This window comes from Stegodyphus dumicola, chromosome 3, assembly GCF_044657685.1.
Source record: "Stegodyphus dumicola isolate Sdum_Otavi_A_Nest chromosome 3, ASM4465768v1".
Lineage (NCBI taxonomy): Eukaryota > Metazoa > Arthropoda > Arachnida > Araneae > Eresidae > Stegodyphus > Stegodyphus dumicola.
Window position 1 is genome coordinate 232819086 of NC_140770.1, and position 18369 is coordinate 232837454.

The 18369-nt window shown below is 30.9% G+C and overlaps 1 protein-coding gene across 3 annotated transcripts in view; it reads right to left on the reverse strand.

Moving 5' to 3' along the window:
• Positions 1-18369, reverse strand: part of LOC118187104 (uncharacterized) — a 149362-nt gene that overhangs the window by 52246 nt on the left and 78747 nt on the right. For all 3 annotated transcript variants that reach the window (XM_035357299.2, XM_035357296.2, XM_035357298.2), the window contains exons 13-15: positions 13912-14120; positions 13725-13821; positions 7672-7804 (exon numbers count right to left, since the gene is read on the reverse strand). In XM_035357299.2, coding sequence (XP_035213190.2) covers positions 7672-7804; positions 13725-13821; positions 13912-14120 — 439 coding nt within the window. The remainder of the gene's footprint in view (positions 1-7671; positions 7805-13724; positions 13822-13911; positions 14121-18369) is intronic.

Here is an 18369-nt window from a genome sequence, read left to right on the forward strand (position 1 = left end):
AATTGTTTAAAACTTCATCATTGAGTTATAATAAAACGTAAGGAAATAATTATGTTTATACATATATATATATATATATATATATATATATATATGTATGATAAAAAGCGCTTAAGTCTAAACTGCATCATTCAAATTAATCATGCGATCTTACTTAACCCATAATGCAGATCCCTCTCGACCAATCACCGAATTGTAAACCAAAACTTTTCTCTTCGCGTGCTTCCATCTTTCATAACTACGCACTTCAGCTTTTGCCCTCTACTCTGCTAAGATGTAATTTCGCTGGCTTGCTTTCTATCTTAACAATATATAAAAATGTAAATCTTGTGTGGAAAGGCACGACTAGTGCCAAGTGATTGTGGCCACAAATATCAATTGGAAATAAAAATGGAATTAAAACTGCCTCGACTGCCAATCTTTAAATACTACGCAATCAAAATTCTTCTTCAATATGGGTCTAATCACGCATCTACAGTGTTCCATCATTTCCTTTGCTTTTATTATGACAATTAAGCCGGTAAGGATAGTTTCCTGCAGCCTGAAACCTCAATGGAAAATTTAATTCAGCTCTTCAAATCATCGTTTTGTGATAAATCCAAGATAATGTGAAAGAAGTGAATCATCAAGTTTGTTTTTTCAGTGTTTAAAAAACAACAGATCATTCTTCTGCTGTGGTGTTTTGCAAGTGCTTCAAAAAAAATAATCACACGTAGTGTTTACAGATTGAAAGTGATCTCTTGATAAATTGAGAAGTTCGAATGCCTAGTGAAAAGGAAATCATCAGTGAATTACCGTTTAGGAATTAAGCATTACAGCGGGTTCAAGGTCGATCTGAGTTAGTGTTTCCAAGTATGTGCGACAGAAAATTATTTGCACTTCTGCTTTTCAACAGCTCAAAAATTATTACATTCGTTTGAACCTAGCTCAGGAACTAAATTATTTAATGTGCTGCGAATTCTATAGTTTTCATTTCAACATTGGTTAAAATTTCTGCAATTTGTTTTGAGAAAATCTGAAATTCTTGTTCATTAATTTTTCTAATTTTTCATAATTATGTGTGAGCAAATTAAGTAACGAATTTTAAGCTATTTAAATTATTCATAGGGAAGGATATTAAGATAAGTTTTTATGTTTTTGAAATTTTGTTGAGAATTTTGAATACGAATTTTATAATTATTCTAAAAATGAAGTAGGTGTAAAAAATAAGTGAAATTATTACAGATACGTAATATGAAATTATGGTAAATGCATGTTAAAATTTATGGCTTATTGTGTGTTAAGTATAGTATGATGAGGGTATACTGGTTCCTTCAACAGAGGCCTGTAATTACCTCTGTACAGTTGTTCCTTTTACGCTCTTCATGCAAGATAATGTTGGAGGCTCTCATTTTATGAATGCATGGAAATTTTTTTATTATTATATTTTTTTATTATGGATGTATTAGTGCAGTTCTCATAGGCCAGTTACCTTAATGAAAGGAACGGAGGCCTTTTCAAGTAACTGGCTAGGCACCCTGGGCCACCAGTGCAGAGAACACACTGGTTAGCTCAAGAGGACAGCCCTATTGATGGATATGTTTGTTTAGAAGTATTGCAAGGTTTCCAGTTTGGAAAAATCAGGAATTGTAAATGAAAGATGATAACGGTGAAACCATAAATTCTGAAAATCTTAATCCTATTATTTATGATGTTAAATTATAATTTTTCAGTATGGAAATAAGTATCATAAATATGTGTGTGCATTACATTTTATTATAAGTAATGATTGTGTAAAAGTTTATTTTGTGATATTCTGTAATAACAAGAACCTTCCCAGATTGTGTAAAAGTTTATTTTGTGATGTTCTGTAATAACAAGAACCTTCCCTGAAGAATTATGATTATGTGAATTCTCAAACAAAAAGACTTTTGGACTGAAATGCTGAAAAATTCAATAGGATTCTAAAAATTAAAAATTTATTTAAAAAAATTGATATTTATAAATTATACTTTACAGGACAAAAATTTTACGATTTTTTTTTTTTTTTTTTTTTTTTTTTACATTTGCTAGTGCTTTAACTCTTTCTCTTTCAAAAGGCTTCTCTGTCGCTATACCTTTTTCTTTTTGAAGGGGGGAATATGTAAGATAAAATTATATGAATCAGAATAACTAAAAACATTAATTCTTCCTCTTTATTCTAAAATCGTAATAACTTCTCTGCATTGCGTCATTTCTAGATCACTCTATGGCCCGCGCAACTCTGATGACGTAATAATTAAGAACTGAAACTGACCTTGTAAACCAAAACTTTTCTCTTCACGTACTTCCATCTTTCATAACTACGCACTTCAGCTTTTGCTCTCTACTGTCCTAAGATGTAATTTCGCTGGCTTGCTTTCTAGCCCAACAATATCAAAAATGTAAATCTTCTGTGGAAAGGCACGACTAGAAAGCCAAGTGATTGTGGCCACAAATATCAATTGGAAATAAAAATGGAATTAAAACTGCCTCGACTGCCAAGTTCTTTAAATACTACGCAATCAAAATTCTTCTTCAATATGGATCTAATCATGCATCTACACTGCTCCGTTATTTCCTTTGCTTTTATTATCACATATATATTTTACTCCTAATTTCAACAACACATATTCTAAAAATTATTCTTTATTACTTCCTTATAAGTATGCATCTCACAGACTATGCTTTACAACATTTTTTAACAGATTGCTTTCTAGCAGGAGCAATTCTTGCTTAAATAGTTTGTGAAACTATTTAAGCAGAATTTCAATTTATTTTTAGACTTAAAAGTTATTATTTAGATGATATTCATAACCATTATAAATTTAGATATATTTAGCAACTAGATTTCACAGTAATATTCACAGGAGTTTATGAATAAATAAATTCTTCATTTTCAAATTTATTTATAAATAATTTAATAAATATTTATGTATTTTGTTAAAAGCAAATCCATGCTTTTTACAAAGATATGGATAAATACCCATATATATTAAATACTTTTTATTTTCTGTGTGTAAAAATCTTTAAATTCTGTGCATTCACTTGTGTGGGAAACATTTAATGATCTGGGTTCAATAAGAGAATATGATGGCATGATAAGACGTCCTTCGATAGGATACACAAATGTTTTCACCTACATTGATAGCCCTATTTTCAAATTCTTAATAAGCGAAAAATAACCAAAATGTGATTTTTGTATAAAAGCCACTAAACTATACAAATTGCTATTACCCATCCAACAATGTTTCTTTTATGCAAAGGTTTTTTTTATTTGTAAGGATTTGTCTTGTGTGGAATTACTACCAAAACTGCTATCAAGGATGCTTTTGATGTAAAAAAAACTCCCCCTCTGGAGACCAAAGCTTGGAAGCACAGTGTCAAGCTTGGAGGCACTGCACTGTAAGGTTGGCACCTCCTTCTATTCTTACTTCAATGAGTTGACAGGACTTCTTCACTCCACTTTCCAGTACTTTCCCAAAATTCCCCTCTAGGTTTCGCACTTTTCAACTTATTTAATTGTGCATCCCAGATTGCTTGCTATTTATATAAGACTTTTTGCTTGATGACCTTGCTCACGTCTCTAAAAGAAATGAGTTGACTGGATTGTTCAACAGTAGCTTTGGCTGCGATATCCGCCAGCTCATTACATTATATTCCTATGAGCTCGGAAATCCAGCAATAAAAAATTTGGTATCCATGATTTTTATTCAACTTTAGAACTTCAACAATTAACATATTCTGTGCATCAGAGAATGTTTCTAAAGGTTTTAGAGCACTAAATGAGTCAGAATGAATAATCTACTTTCTTTGGAAAAGCCTATATATAGAAGAAAGTGCATCATAAACAAAAGTCACTTCAGATGTCTGGATTTAACAATTATCATGCAGTTGTCTTCCAATCATATTTTCAGTTATGGAAGACATTCTATCATGATCAATTGCTTTCAATTCATCCGTATATAGGGGACTGGGACTACGACTACTGTACCACTGTCTATGCTCTAAGAAAAATTACTGATATATATATGATCTTATTAATGCTCTTTTATCAAGATGGTTAAAAATAGCAAGAAGCACAATTTGCACAATCTCTCAAGATAGGATTTTTAAATGTTTCACTAAATGGATATATAAGCCAGACATGGAGTATTCCTCAACTTGTCAGCAAATCCTTACAGAGAACGAAACAACAGAAGATGATCATGCTTCAAATAACAGGTTACACATGTAATCAAGCAGAAGAACTTTACATGGAAAGTTCAGTTATCATAAAATATGGAAGCAATATTGAAGGGACAAATATTCAAGGGGCCCAAAATGGAGGGACCTAAAATTCTATATAAGAGATAAACACTTAAATTAAAAATACATGGTTACAAATTCAATTCAACGCAAAATAACCCTAAAATTTTCAACCTAAAACCTTGGTTCTCAATTTTTTTTTAAGCCAAAGAACACTAAACTCTAACAAATTTGTGCAGAACACTTGCAATACAATGTTAAGTTTTAAAGTAGAAGTGGCCAACAGCCATTTTGAGTTCAATAGTGTAACTGAAAGAAAAAAAAAGACATTGCTTAAAAAAAAACTCCATTACTGGAGAAGGCTAAAAAAATATAACTGTGTCATGGGTACATTGTGGACATGAAGTTGACCACCCTTGCTTTTATAAAATGCTAATTTTATAGAAGCATAAAATAGCAATATTGATCGAAGCAAACATATTCACTTAAAAATCACTTAAAGTTATAATACTTTTAAAAAATTTTCAAATTTAATGGGCTACATAAACTCAGTTATCTTTGCAAATTTCAGCAATACTCAAATGAATAAATGATAAAACCACTTGCATCTCTTTCAATTTTGCAGAATTTTGTGTTTTTAATTTTAATATTAACCATCATCAAAAATCCTGTCTTGCAAATATGACATACAAATAATAATATGTTTAGTGCTTTTTGTGGTGTAGTTAGGGTGGGGCAAGGGTGGATATCTGTCCCCAGGCACAGCATCCAGGTGGTGCCCATTGATGCTACAAAATTTGTTAATGAAATGTTTTCTATTTTTGGCACACAGAAAGGGGTGCAAATTATTCAGCTGTCCCCGGGCACTGGAATCCTAGCTACACCACTGAGTGCTTTGTTTGCTAGACATAAGTATTCATCTTTAAAACAGATTCAGAATTTTCAGGAATACTTTCAATGAACTTCAATTTTAAACCATGATCTAAAGCAAGCAATGTTAATTTTCTTCTTCATTCAGAGTAAAACTGGAGAAGTCAGAAGAAACAAATGGATTTCTTATCCAATGTTAAGAGGGCACTGTTAAGTGTTTAAAATTTTTTTTTTTTCTATGGTTGTTAAATGTTTAATTATTCGTGAAATCGGTGACTCAATTATACCAGTTGTTTACCAGTGGAGACACAATTCTACTTGTTTGGTGGAAGTGCATGGCCCTGTTAAATTGATAACCTACAGCCTTCCCTCTCAGATGCCAGAGAACAGACCCTTAGATTGGCAGTTATTGCGTCACAATTTGTCTGGTTGCTTATTTCTTCTGTACAACTTAGTCCAGAATATATCATTTTTCATAGCAGTTAGATATATATTAAGTTTGTGATGAAATGTATATATATATATATCAAAGATTGAATTAAAATAATTAAGTAAATATTATAAAATGTAATAAATTGCCTAATATTTGCATAAAAGCTGCAAAGTAATAAAATAATAATCTATTTATTGATGGAATATTGAGTATATTATGTCCTTTGAGAAAGTTAGTAGAATTTTAGTTTAATGAAGAGTGCTATTTAATATTAACAGAAACCACCTTAGTAGAACTCGCTAAATTTTCAGAGTGTGCTAAATTTTAGCAACTACGCATGTAAGAGCACCAGTAGCAACAAGCAACCACATCTATAATATTCTTCTGTTTTTAACAATGTTTTCATTTTGTGTTTGTTTCACCTTGTTGCAAGTTTGCAAGTCCCAAGTGGGTTTACCCCCCCCCCTCTTCTTGATCAACTGTGATAATATTTGTTTCACACACAATTTTAAACTAAGCAATACTCGAATTTGCATGAAATGGAAAAAAATATGCAATATTTTGCTTTGAAATCGCTAAAGGGAACAACTACTTTGAACTTATTCTTAGCAGCTTGACAGTTCTACCTGTACATTAAAATTTTTTGCATGGTCTGATTTTTTCAGTATGTGGCACGGGGATCTAATTTCGAAAGCTTTAGTTTTTGAATAGTCAGTGTCATTCCTTTAGTTCATTTTTTCTGTTTCTATATGGCATAATCTGAGTGAAAGAAAAGAATGTATGGGTTTTTTGGGGGGGGGGGCTATTCAATTAATGAAGAAATATCTGCTTTTTTACAGACACATTGTGTTGTATATGCTGAAGGTTTTGCTAACTAAAGTTTTAAAAATTAATAAAAATCTTAATATTAAAAGCTTATAAAACAGCCTTTAAGTTACATTTTTGTAATTTAAATGTTTTAATTTTTATTCATCCCTTGTTTTAAAAAAAATACCAAAAAATATGCTTTCTTCACTATTTCTTGCTTTAAATAGACCATACCGAGATGAAATATCAAGTTGCAGCTAAAATTTCCAGATGTGTAATGTATACAAAATGTAAAGCTATGTAAAATGTTTATTACTACATACATGTCTTAAACCAACACTGTAGGGCTAATTGTAATTTTTAAATGTCTCTCTCTCTCTCTTTGTATATATATATATATTTTTTATATTTGGCATTATGAATGATTTTTCACATATAATTAATTCATCTAAAAAATGTAGTTTTCTTTAAACTTCTATAATAAAAAAAAGAGATAATTTTTGGATGTTTTTCTGAAATTGATTTGAGTCGAGAAGTGATGAAAATTTCCGCTGTCCAAACACATGCACGCACTCCCCCCTCAAAATTATAAATAGGTTTATTGGCTGACTTTAGAGATAAATACCTAATTAAAACATAATATATGTAGGTAATAAATACTATTTTGATATCATAAGTCACCAATGCACACGACAAGATTGTGTGAAGATGGTAGTGCTAAAATGTAAGTATCTAATAATTATTAAGATTAATAAGCATTACTACATATTTCTAACACCCACTTACTTAATATCTCTAAAAATATTAGTTTTATTTTTTTCTTAAAAATATCTGCCTTTATAAATATATTATTAGCTAACCAGAGCACTGATATTAATGATGAACTGATACTAATAAATTACTTGTTTTTAAAATACTTGTGTTTATTTAGGTAAAATCAGAATATTTTTAAATAAAAATTATCGAAACTTCCTGAATCATTCTAACACATACTATAAATAACACATACAATCAATGCTTAAATTATGAAATTTCCCCGAACTTACAGAAAAAATAGTATGGAGCTAATTTTTTTTATATTTGTACACTACAAAGCAAATAAATGAATTAAAACTTTATTTTTCTCCCCCTCTTTTCATAATAAACAGTAATCACTTACGATTACAAAATTACGACCATACATATTTTAAAATCTCATAACTAAGCTTCTAAAATCATGCATTTAGAAATTAATTGGTACTTAATACTAAATTGTAAGCAGATTCATTAAACAGATAAATTTTGATTTTGATGAGAATATTAAAGTGGGAACCTACTCATAAATTTGGGAGGACTAATAAGATTTCTGCATTGTGGAGTTATTTGCTTCAAGGGAGTGTTGTACGGGAGACCAACTGGAAGACCAGCTCTTTTTTGGGTTTCAGTTAAAGTTTGCTCCAATAAAATGACCTACAAGTAAAATACTTAATATAACCTCATTGTAAAACTGCCTAAAATATAAACATAAGTACATTTTATAATTTCAATTTTACATTTATGAGTTTCAAACTTTATAAATTTTATATACTCAAAGAATGAAACTCGTATATCATGGCTATAAAAAAAAAAGAAACAGCGAGTTTATACAAAACCTTTCTATCGGGTCACCAGGGAAGTTCTGCAGTTTTTCACTTCCTTGTGTGAAATAAAGAAAGTATCGTAATCATGAAAAATTCCAAGTATCATATTTCAATGTACATATTCATTTTGACCGTTATCAAATGCAATTTATGTTTTTGTGTAACATCTGTACGTAAGGACAGAATAAAGGACTCTTTTTTCACAAACAAATAATAAAACTGATTTAAAGTGGATTCCGAAGAGATTTTTTTCATGGCCTCTGTACGTATGTATCTCGCATAACTCAAAAACAATTAGCCTCAGAATGTTGAAAGTTTGTATACAGGCCTGCTATTAACATGTAGATGTGCACCTCTATTTTGGTTGCAATTAGCCGCACCAAAAGTATATAAATATATGTATCTATATATCCCCTCTGTTACTTGTCTCAGTGAGCTCAGTTTCTTTATTCTTATATGTTTGTAAACTGTGCATTTTTTGCTTTAAAAATTATTGAATTATGTTGTTCTTCTTATTTTCCGTTTAAGGTTTTTCTGCCTTTAGTTAATCTTCATGCAATAGCTGTAGAACTATCAAAAATTTAAAAGTTGTTTAAGCGTGGCTAAGCCTAATTTTTCTTACCATAGCAGCCCTATTTGTTTACACTTGAAATTTAGCAGAATAGTGAATTAAGTCTTTCTGCACCTTCAGTGTCTTTTTGCCAAGTAGGACGAAAAGGAAAATTTTAGTTTTGTGCACCGAAAAATCTGCCTTCTTGCCTGCTGGCTGAATTTTAATTGTAAAAATTGTTTTCTTTAATTGTTTTAACTGTATTTGGTGTTTTATGTTTTTCTATATCTTTTTCAATTTGAATGAAGATATTTTGAATTTTTATGTATTTTTGCCTTGCTGCGAAATGAGAACTAAATTAAATGAAAGAGAAATATATCTCTAATGAAATTTGAGGAAATAAGTTTAAATGATATGCAGGAGAAAATGCATATAATTCAATATTCCATACAAGAAAGTCATGTGGTGTACATATCAGTTATTTTATAATAAATACAAATGAAGCAGCACAAAAATATAATCATCATATTGTTCTGACTTTTTGCAGTCCTCCCAGCACCTTGAAAAGTTCCGAGTTACTGAAGTACTGTTTGACAGTTTCTAAAGAAGTGGACTCTAGGCCATCCAGACAGTTTTGAAGTGACTTAATAAGATGAAAAACCATGGAGGCAAGGTCTGGTGAATATGGAGGATGACAGAAAACACACACCCCCATTAAGTTTTTTCCTGGGATTAATCAAAATTCAGGGTGCAGCATTAAAATGATGGATGAAACCTGAATAGTTGATTAGTTCTGAGTGTTTTCTTCAATTTCTGCTTTTAAAACTGTTTTCTGGGAACCATATTTTTCTGAATTTATTACCTGATCTGGTGGCAATGGTATATAGTCTCCATCTTATTATTACTAAAGGTGATTCATTTTGGTTACCCCCCACTCCCTGACTGTTTTCTTGTAACACTGTAAAGTACTCACTTCTCCTCTCCAGTAATGACCCCCCCCCCAAAAAAAAGAAAGAAAAAATAAAACTTTTTTTTTTTTCTTTTCAGCAAATGCCAAAGCTCATGCAAGTATATTCTGCTCTGTTAAAGTATGGGGTACACATATATGGGCTTGCATATCTTATTTCTTCAAATAATCATGTACTGTACTTTTTAGAATATTTAACCTGCCTGACAGTTCTTGAACTACATAATATGGATTTTCAGAGAAAGCTACTTTTATTAGTTCCTTATTTTTAGACAAAGGTCATCCACAGAGCAGACACATTTTCAAAGCTGAAATTTACACCGCCTTCAAACAGCGTCATCAAAAACAGCACTTTGCACACATGCCATAAATATTTTAGAAGCAGTCTGACTAGCACATTCTTTTAAATAAAAGAGCATACTATGATGAAAATGAACTTTCGAATTTTCCATTCTAAACACAGAACAGAAACAAAAACTATGTCACCACATGTGAAAAAATGGGCAGAAATGACCATATTTAAATATCTGCTTCGATCAAGGTCACTCTTTAGCAACAGTAACAAAATTATTAGAATAAAATATGCTTTGATTTGAAAAAGCATGAAATTTTCCAGTTGACTCAATATGTTTAAATATAGATTTATATACATCATTAGAAACATTTTTTGTTGATAAAAAACTGCTTTCCCTTTTTATTTTTACATAGCAAATAAATAATACATGCAGATAAGCAGAACTACTTATCATGGATCATCAAACATAGATACTGACCAATATATTCCTACGGAGCAATGAATCTATCAAAAGCTATATAAATAAATAAATAAAAAGCTTATTATATAATTAATTAATAAAAAATGCAGTTTAATTATATGATACTAAGTATATAAAACTACAAATTAATTCAGTTCCAGTCTGTGAGGAAGAAAAGAACATCAATGTGCTGCAAACAGACGGCTGTTGTCCAAGAGATTACATTCAAATTAAAAATTTTTTTGAGGGTAAATTCATTCTGAAGTTGATAGAAGTTTTATTAATAAAACAGTTTCTGAGAAGGCACCTGACCCGTTAAAGGACAAATTGCCAAAAAAAAAAAAAAAAATTCTAACTTAGTTATTTATTCAAAACATCTACGTGTTGGTGAAACTATGCAGCTTGAGGATTAAATGCACTGTTGAAAATAGCCATGAAGGCAAACATCTTCTGTGCTCATCTATGCAAAATAGTAATTTTTTTTATTTATTTACTAATTTAAGGTACTAGTAAAATGTTCACAATATCTATTCTTTTAGCTCTTCATCCCATATATATATAACATTTTATTTGTATTTATTTATTTTTACAGGGCACTATTAAAATACTTGGTATAGTTAATTCTTTAAACTGTATCTAAAACACTGGGACAGCATTTTTTAATAATATATACTCATGTCCAAAATTTCTTTACATGCATGAAATCGTGGATTTCTCACAAAATGTAAATTATAATTTCATAAATCTGTGTGGAATGATACATAATATCATAATACAAGTCCAAGAGCACTGCATATGATATAAAACTGTAACATGAAACAGTATAAATGGTAATACAGTAGAAAATAGAGCCGGATTTAAACTTGATAAGGCTCTGAGCTAATCGAGATACAGGGCCCATTGTAAGTCTGTTATATTATATTTTAATACTATATTTTAATTTTTTGGGGGGTCCCAAGAAAGTGGGAGCCCTAAGCTATAACTTCTATAGTTTATATGTAAATCCTACACAGGGAGAAGACCAGAAATCTGCATTGTTTGGAGTTGTGTAAATTTTAGGATTTTTCCGATTTCAGGGCAGAAAAAATAAATCATAATATTTAGACTAAAAGTGCAAAATAAATAAGGACATATGCAATAAAAGAAATATTAAACATTAAGGACATATGATAATAAGGGACATTAATAAGGCATAAAATATTTCATTTTCTTTTACATGTTTCAAGCACTTTTGTTTTAAAACTTTAGAAGGCTACAGAGTAAGTTGATATTTTCTTTTTAATTATATCAGAATGAGTCATAACTCTCTTGCTTTATGACACAGCTCTGTTGCTCTAAAAATTTTAGGCATTTTTCACATGTTTCAAAACTTCATTAAAAGATATTTTCTCACTCCTATCAAATTCACTGTCTATGTCGGTGTGGGAATCATTTTCTTCCTGTGTCAAGTTCAAAACAGCCAATAATTTCATCCTCAGCTCATTTGCTATGGCAGTGTTGACGATGTGTAATCTAAACACATCATCCATTTAAATGCACCTTATTCTTTTAAAGCCTTCTCGTTTTTTCTTTCTTTTGAATACAGAAGCAATTCTCTTGCTTTAACCTTTGTTTCACTGACCCCAAAACCAGAAAATAAATATTTTAAATATTTTAATAAACAGAGGAGATGGCCATAAATTATGCTACCCATTTACTAATGTTGTTTGGGAAAGGGAATTCCATGATTCCGCTAGCAAACAGATGCAATTTTTGATGATGAAATATTGCTTTTTATAATCACAAAGTGAAACAGAATAGTCTCTTTAAAGAATCCCTCCAGAAACTCCTATTTGTGGTGGTATTTAATACTGCTCTGGTCCAATGGTTGAATCAATGATGGGGGGGGGGAAAGAGGCCATGACACTCTCACATGTTAAAATGGTTGCATCTGGATGCACATAGCAGTGGTCTAACAATACTAAAATCTTGCAATTTGATGGTAATCTCACACTGTTACAATGCTTTCTAGCCTCTTTAACAAAATATTCCATGAACCATTCAGCCGTAAATAATTTCGTGAATCAGGAATTTTTATAATTCCTGTAAACCATGGGTACAGATTTTACTCCTTTTAGGGCTTTGAGATTGGTGTTCTTATCCACTACCACTGGTTTACATTTGCACGTTCCAGCTGCATTGCTGCATACTAAAATAGTAACGCTTTCTGTAGCTTCTTTCACACTTTCTTTGCTTGTCACAAATGTCTTTCTTGGCAAACATTACCAAAAAAGGCCAACTAACCCATATTAAAAATGTGTTCTGGGCTGATTTTCTTCTGCCACCAACACAGAAAAAATATCAATAAATTCCTCTGCAACATCTCTATCTCCTGAAAGTTTTTGCCCAAGCCCTTTCAGATAAAACAAATAAACTTGTAGCTGTATCTCTGGCTGTCATAGATATGCAGTTGGAAACATGTAGGGGATATACCCATTGATCATTATTGTTCCTCATACCATAACATCTGCATTACTGAAACAGTCATGTTGCATAACGTTAGAAGGAAGATTCTGTGTTCTTGATTCCCTCCAGACATAAACACATTTAGAATCAAATGTTAAACTAAACCTTGACTCATCAGTAAACAGAAAATGGGATCATTGATGTTCACTCAGTTCTGATGCTTTTTGTACCAACTAAAGCAATCCCTCTTTGGCTGTAAAGCCAGTGAAACATATACCTTTTGCTTTCTGACATAAACATATACCTTTTGCTTTCATTAAGCCTTCTGTTGTATATTTGCCATGATAAAACAGTTCCAGTGGCAGCTGAATTTAACTGCAGAATAAGTAGACTGTTATGACATGCAGTTATCAGAACTATTATTATTGCCAGATATCAAACTTGAGAAACAGTTACTATTCATTTAGGGATTTACCCAGGCCTCAATACAACAGAGTTCTGACATTGTTTCCATATCATTAAAGCTGTCTTCAAATATTCACACATCTCACTGCTTCCATAATTAATTGTCTGGCCTGCTTCTAAATAGCCGATATTTCCTAACTTACTGATTTTCCCAAATGATACTTCAAAGTCACAAAAAACTATCTTTAGCCCTTATACATTGAAATCAAATGCTCCATTGCAGCAATTCACTCAGATACTCACTTTGTGCAAAGCACTTGATTCACAGTCAAATAATGAAATGGCTTGCTTTTCATATCAGACACCATTGATCACTTTTGATTGGATAATGCTAATTAGGCTTGTGTTTCACAAATTCCCTGCAAAAATGAATTACATTGACTGGATGTTTCATTGAATATTATTATTTTTTGGTATGTAAAGATAAATTTGGACATGAGTGTATTTACCACTATCCATTTGCATAACCAAGAATTTAAAAAGCTTCGATGGAATTTAATGAAATTAGGGAATGCTTTTTAAGTGACTAGACGTAAAAGACTAATTGAAGTAGATAAATATAACAAACCCTATCCTTGAGAACTTTTACTAAAGCATTGTATTCTTGGTCCTTTTCTTGTAACTGCTGAACGTGATATTCTTGCCACTGAATCAGCTCTTTCTCTCTATAAAAGAAAAAGTAATAAATTAAATGCTTTATCTATTTTATACTGTTTTAAAAAACAATAAATTACAATTTTCTAAATTTCACATACCTCCTTTGGAATTCTTTGATATATTTTTTGGCTTTACTATACTTCTTCTCTAACACAGAATGATTTGCTTTCAATGTTTCAAGTTCATTTTTACACTGAACTAATTCTCGTTCAGCACTTTGCAGATTAACACTAAGCTCTTCTAGTGAACACTGTGCCATATCAAGCCATTTAATATAATCACATTCCATGTGCTCCATAGCTTGCAACTGTAAGAAAATGCTATAGCATTATACACAACTTTTTGAAGTTCTTTTAGATGATAAGCAAATAATATGAAGAGATACATTATGAAACTTAATACAGATTGGAAAATCACAGTATTAAAAAATTCCAATACATGTTATTTTACACAAATTTCTAAGAAAATTTTTTTTTTTTTTAAGGTAATATATAATACTCTCAGAAAAAAATGGAAATCTCATTTAATAGCATTTAAAAAAGTTACTATTTATTTTAGTAAACCACATATATAATAAATAATAACATCAATACTGCGCTTGAACCACAAATTCATATTTTTGGCTGTTCTCATACAAATGCACAATTTAAGCTTCACTAATTCACTTAATCAAACTTAAACTGAGAAACAAATATGGGGGTTACAATTTAATTTTGTTGCTGGAAAACACTTTCAAAAGTAAAGGCTAAAAATTAAAAACTGGGAGATTCGGCCATCAACCAGAAGATATGTTGAAAAAATGATGCTGTAATAAGAGATGAGCTGTGATGATAAGAGATGTAAATTCTTCTTATTTTTTCATTTTTGCACCACTATTTTTGCCAATTTACACATAACAAATTTCAAAACTGGATACTTCCTTTTCTGATTTTTTTTTTTGGTGGTGGTGGTGGTGGGGGGATGGATACATATGTATAATGCCCACATACAGTCATAATAGGCATACAATTTTAAATTTTGTCTTAATGTAATGTTTACGCTTTTCATTAAGACAAAGATTTCTGAATGCCTCCAACAGGTTTTTGAGTGGCAAACAGTTTGACCATACAGAGAAGAAATTTTACAAATAGGAATGTGAGAGTTCAGGTCTGCTTTCACTCTCCTGCTGATAGAAGAAAAGACTGCTTTTGCTTGGAATACTTCAGACTAGAGTTAAATCCTGCTTGGCAAGTGTCTGTTCGAAATTTTGTGGCAATCTAGGAAATCATGTAGCCTCTGCCTAGGTTAGATTAATAATGTTGACTTTATAGCAATTGTTTTGGAAAAAAAGCTTTGTTTTTAAACCATGTTCAGGTTGACAGGTAATTTTATGCTGTGTATTTTAATTTAATCACACACAAGAGGTGAGAAAGAAATACAGAGCTTTAATTTGATGTCTGTTGTTCGATATATTCTGGTGGAGGATAATTCACCTCACAGAACATAGGTAACATCTTACTGAGATCGTAGTTATCCTAGTTAAGCACTTGAAATGCACACCAGGATGCATGATCACTGGGTCCGTTTACTAATTGAGCGAACAATACTGACTGGAAAAAACCGGTATGCACAGCAATCTTCAACTTATCAGAGAAAGCCATTCTGTGATCCTCAGTTGTTGGGCGGGTGGGTCAATTTGACTTTATTGAAAGGGGACAAGGTGTCAAAGGAGCTTTAGACCAATCACAGTGCAGAAGAGTGACAAAATTTATAGCACGCTCTGGCTGAAGTTTTAGGAATATTCTCCCATTCTTTCACTAGCACACACGCTGCACTTCGAAAAAATGGCACAAAATAGTATTATGACCAAAATGCAGCAGAATATGTTGCTGTGTTATGAGAAGAAAATTCCTGTTTTTTTAAGGGAAAATTTAATACAGGAATTTACTGCTCAGAAATACAGAGAGATATGGGATACCGTGAAAGCAACGGTAAATAAACAGTAAATGAATTGAGCTTATTTAAAATCTTCTTAGAAATAAACAATTTTAATCATTTAAATTTATAATATGATTCATTTGCATTGCAATCTAATTGCAAACTAAGTTTTTTATTTTTCATGCTTATATTAAAGCTGTGTTTTCACGCAATTTATTTTACAGCTAATAGTTTAAAAATACTTCTTCAGTAATAAATTAGAAAGAAAATATTTCTTTCTTAATGTCTCTTCCTTTCTTTTAATTTCTCTTTCCATGAAAATTATTTCTTTCAGGAAAAGAAATAAAATTCATTCATTCATTACAGTATGGTTGATTACTGCGACATTCAGCTATCACACATGCATCAATATGTTTTATTTGAAATAATTTATCCTATAATTAACATGATAGAAAATAATTTTCAATAACTGCAATTTTTGTCATACAAATATTAGCAATACTTTTTTTAATATTACATTGCTGTTATTTTAATTTCTTATATATATATAAGAGCTGCTTATTTTAAATATTCTTCCTTCTCAAAAGATTTTATTCTGTGAAAATAATTAAAAGATAGTAATATTATTTTCAGAATGGAAGTACTGAAATAAATATAATCATTATAGGTCTCCTGCACTTGAAAATGTCCTTATGAAACCAGCGTTTTAACATTTTGACACATTATATAGAAAACTGTAATAATAATCAATATATCTTTTACAATAGAAACAATGAGAACCCTTCTATAAACAGTTAATTCTTATGTGTTTTCTTTAAACGCTTGCAAAGAAACATTTATTTTTTAACACTAATAGATCACAACAATACTATTTTTTTAAGAAACCCTCAGTCTTATAGTACTGTTATTTTATAACATAATACAAAAATAATGCAGTATAATTCTGCTAATAAGCCCAACAGTGGCCAAGCGGTAGAGTCACTGAACGCAGGTAGTTCGGTCTGAGGTTTGAATCCCGCGAACAGGCTGGCCACATTGGTTTTTATTGTGGCTTTCCCCATGTGTAACCTGTATACGAGCCAGTTTACCTCAGAAAATCCTCTTTTAGAAAGCTCTTAGCAACCAGTTTTAAATTGTAATTACACATACAAAAAAAAAAAAAAAAAAAAAAAAATATCTGAAAGACCAAATTTTATATTACACCCAAACGGGATTTTTTTAACACTATTTATTGAATATCATGTTCTTTTTACTTAAACCATAAAATTCAACAGCAATATCACATAATTTTAAATGAGCATATTTTTAGAATTTTCGATACACAGTCTCAAGCACTAGAGATGAAAATGTTTTCTTTTCCTCTTTATAAGTAATAAAAATGAAATTAGAAAAAACACAGAACAAAATACAAAATTTGTAGATTTATTTAATGTTTGTGGTAAAAAAGTGTTTATTAACAAAAGCAAGACGAAAAATCCCATATATTTTTTGAAAATTTAAACAACATAAAACTTACTGTTTTTCCTGGCTTTCAAAACAAGAAGAGATTATCAGGTTAGAATTTTTTTTTAATATATCGATCAGACAGAAACGGATCAAGGCACCTATTTTAATGATAACATTTTATAAACAGAAAATATACAGTACAAAGTCTCTAATCCAGACGTCCATAATCTGGACCTCAAAGCTACAAACTTTATGCGCATGCGTAAACGTATAATGCGTTTACACATGTGTGTTTAATGTATAACGGACGGTATAAGCCAGGCTAAAATTATCTAAGGCATTTCAGTTAATGTTGCAGATTGCGCTGTTCCTTAATCTTCTAACTGGATCCGGCTTATTATTTTCTGCAGACTGTTAGAGCAATTTTATAAAAAGTAAGCTTGAACTTTCAATTATGTCAAAAAGAGTTTCGAATTCTGGAGCTGCCAAAGGATCTACAAAGCAAAAGTATGTTTCGATGTCCATCAAACAAAAAGTGGAATTGCTGCAAAAAAAAATGGATAAACGCCTATCCGTCTCAAAATTATGCGAGGAGTATGACATTGGAAAGTCAACTGTATATGACATACACAAAAAGAAAAAGGAACATTTTGAATATTTTGTGGATTCAAACACCCCACTTGCAATGACTAACAGAAAAAGGGTTCGTTATGCTAAAAGTGACGATCATGACAAAGTGATGAATGTTTAATAATGTAAACAAATAAATATTAAGCTTTTTTTTTTTTTTTTTTTTTTTTTTTTTTGTAAATTTTGATACCCTTTAGATCATAATTGCTTTTTATTTCATAAATTATGTTTTCATATCTTTAATTGTATAATTTCTGCATGCCATCTTACAAGATTTAAATTGATGATCTATAACCCAGAAATGCCCCTAATCCAGAATCGCCAAAGTCTCGACGAGTCCAGATTACGGACTTTGTACTGTATTAACATTTATTCATGGTGGAATCCAGGAAATTCATCATTTCATCATCACTGTTGCTAACATAATAGATGCAGTTATTTTCACTTTGATTCACACGGTCACTGGATTTGTCTTCATATAAATGGCATCTTTCATTTTTATCAGCAATGTGCTAGATGCTGCTGATAAAGTAGTACTTCACAATGGCATCTTCATTTTTATC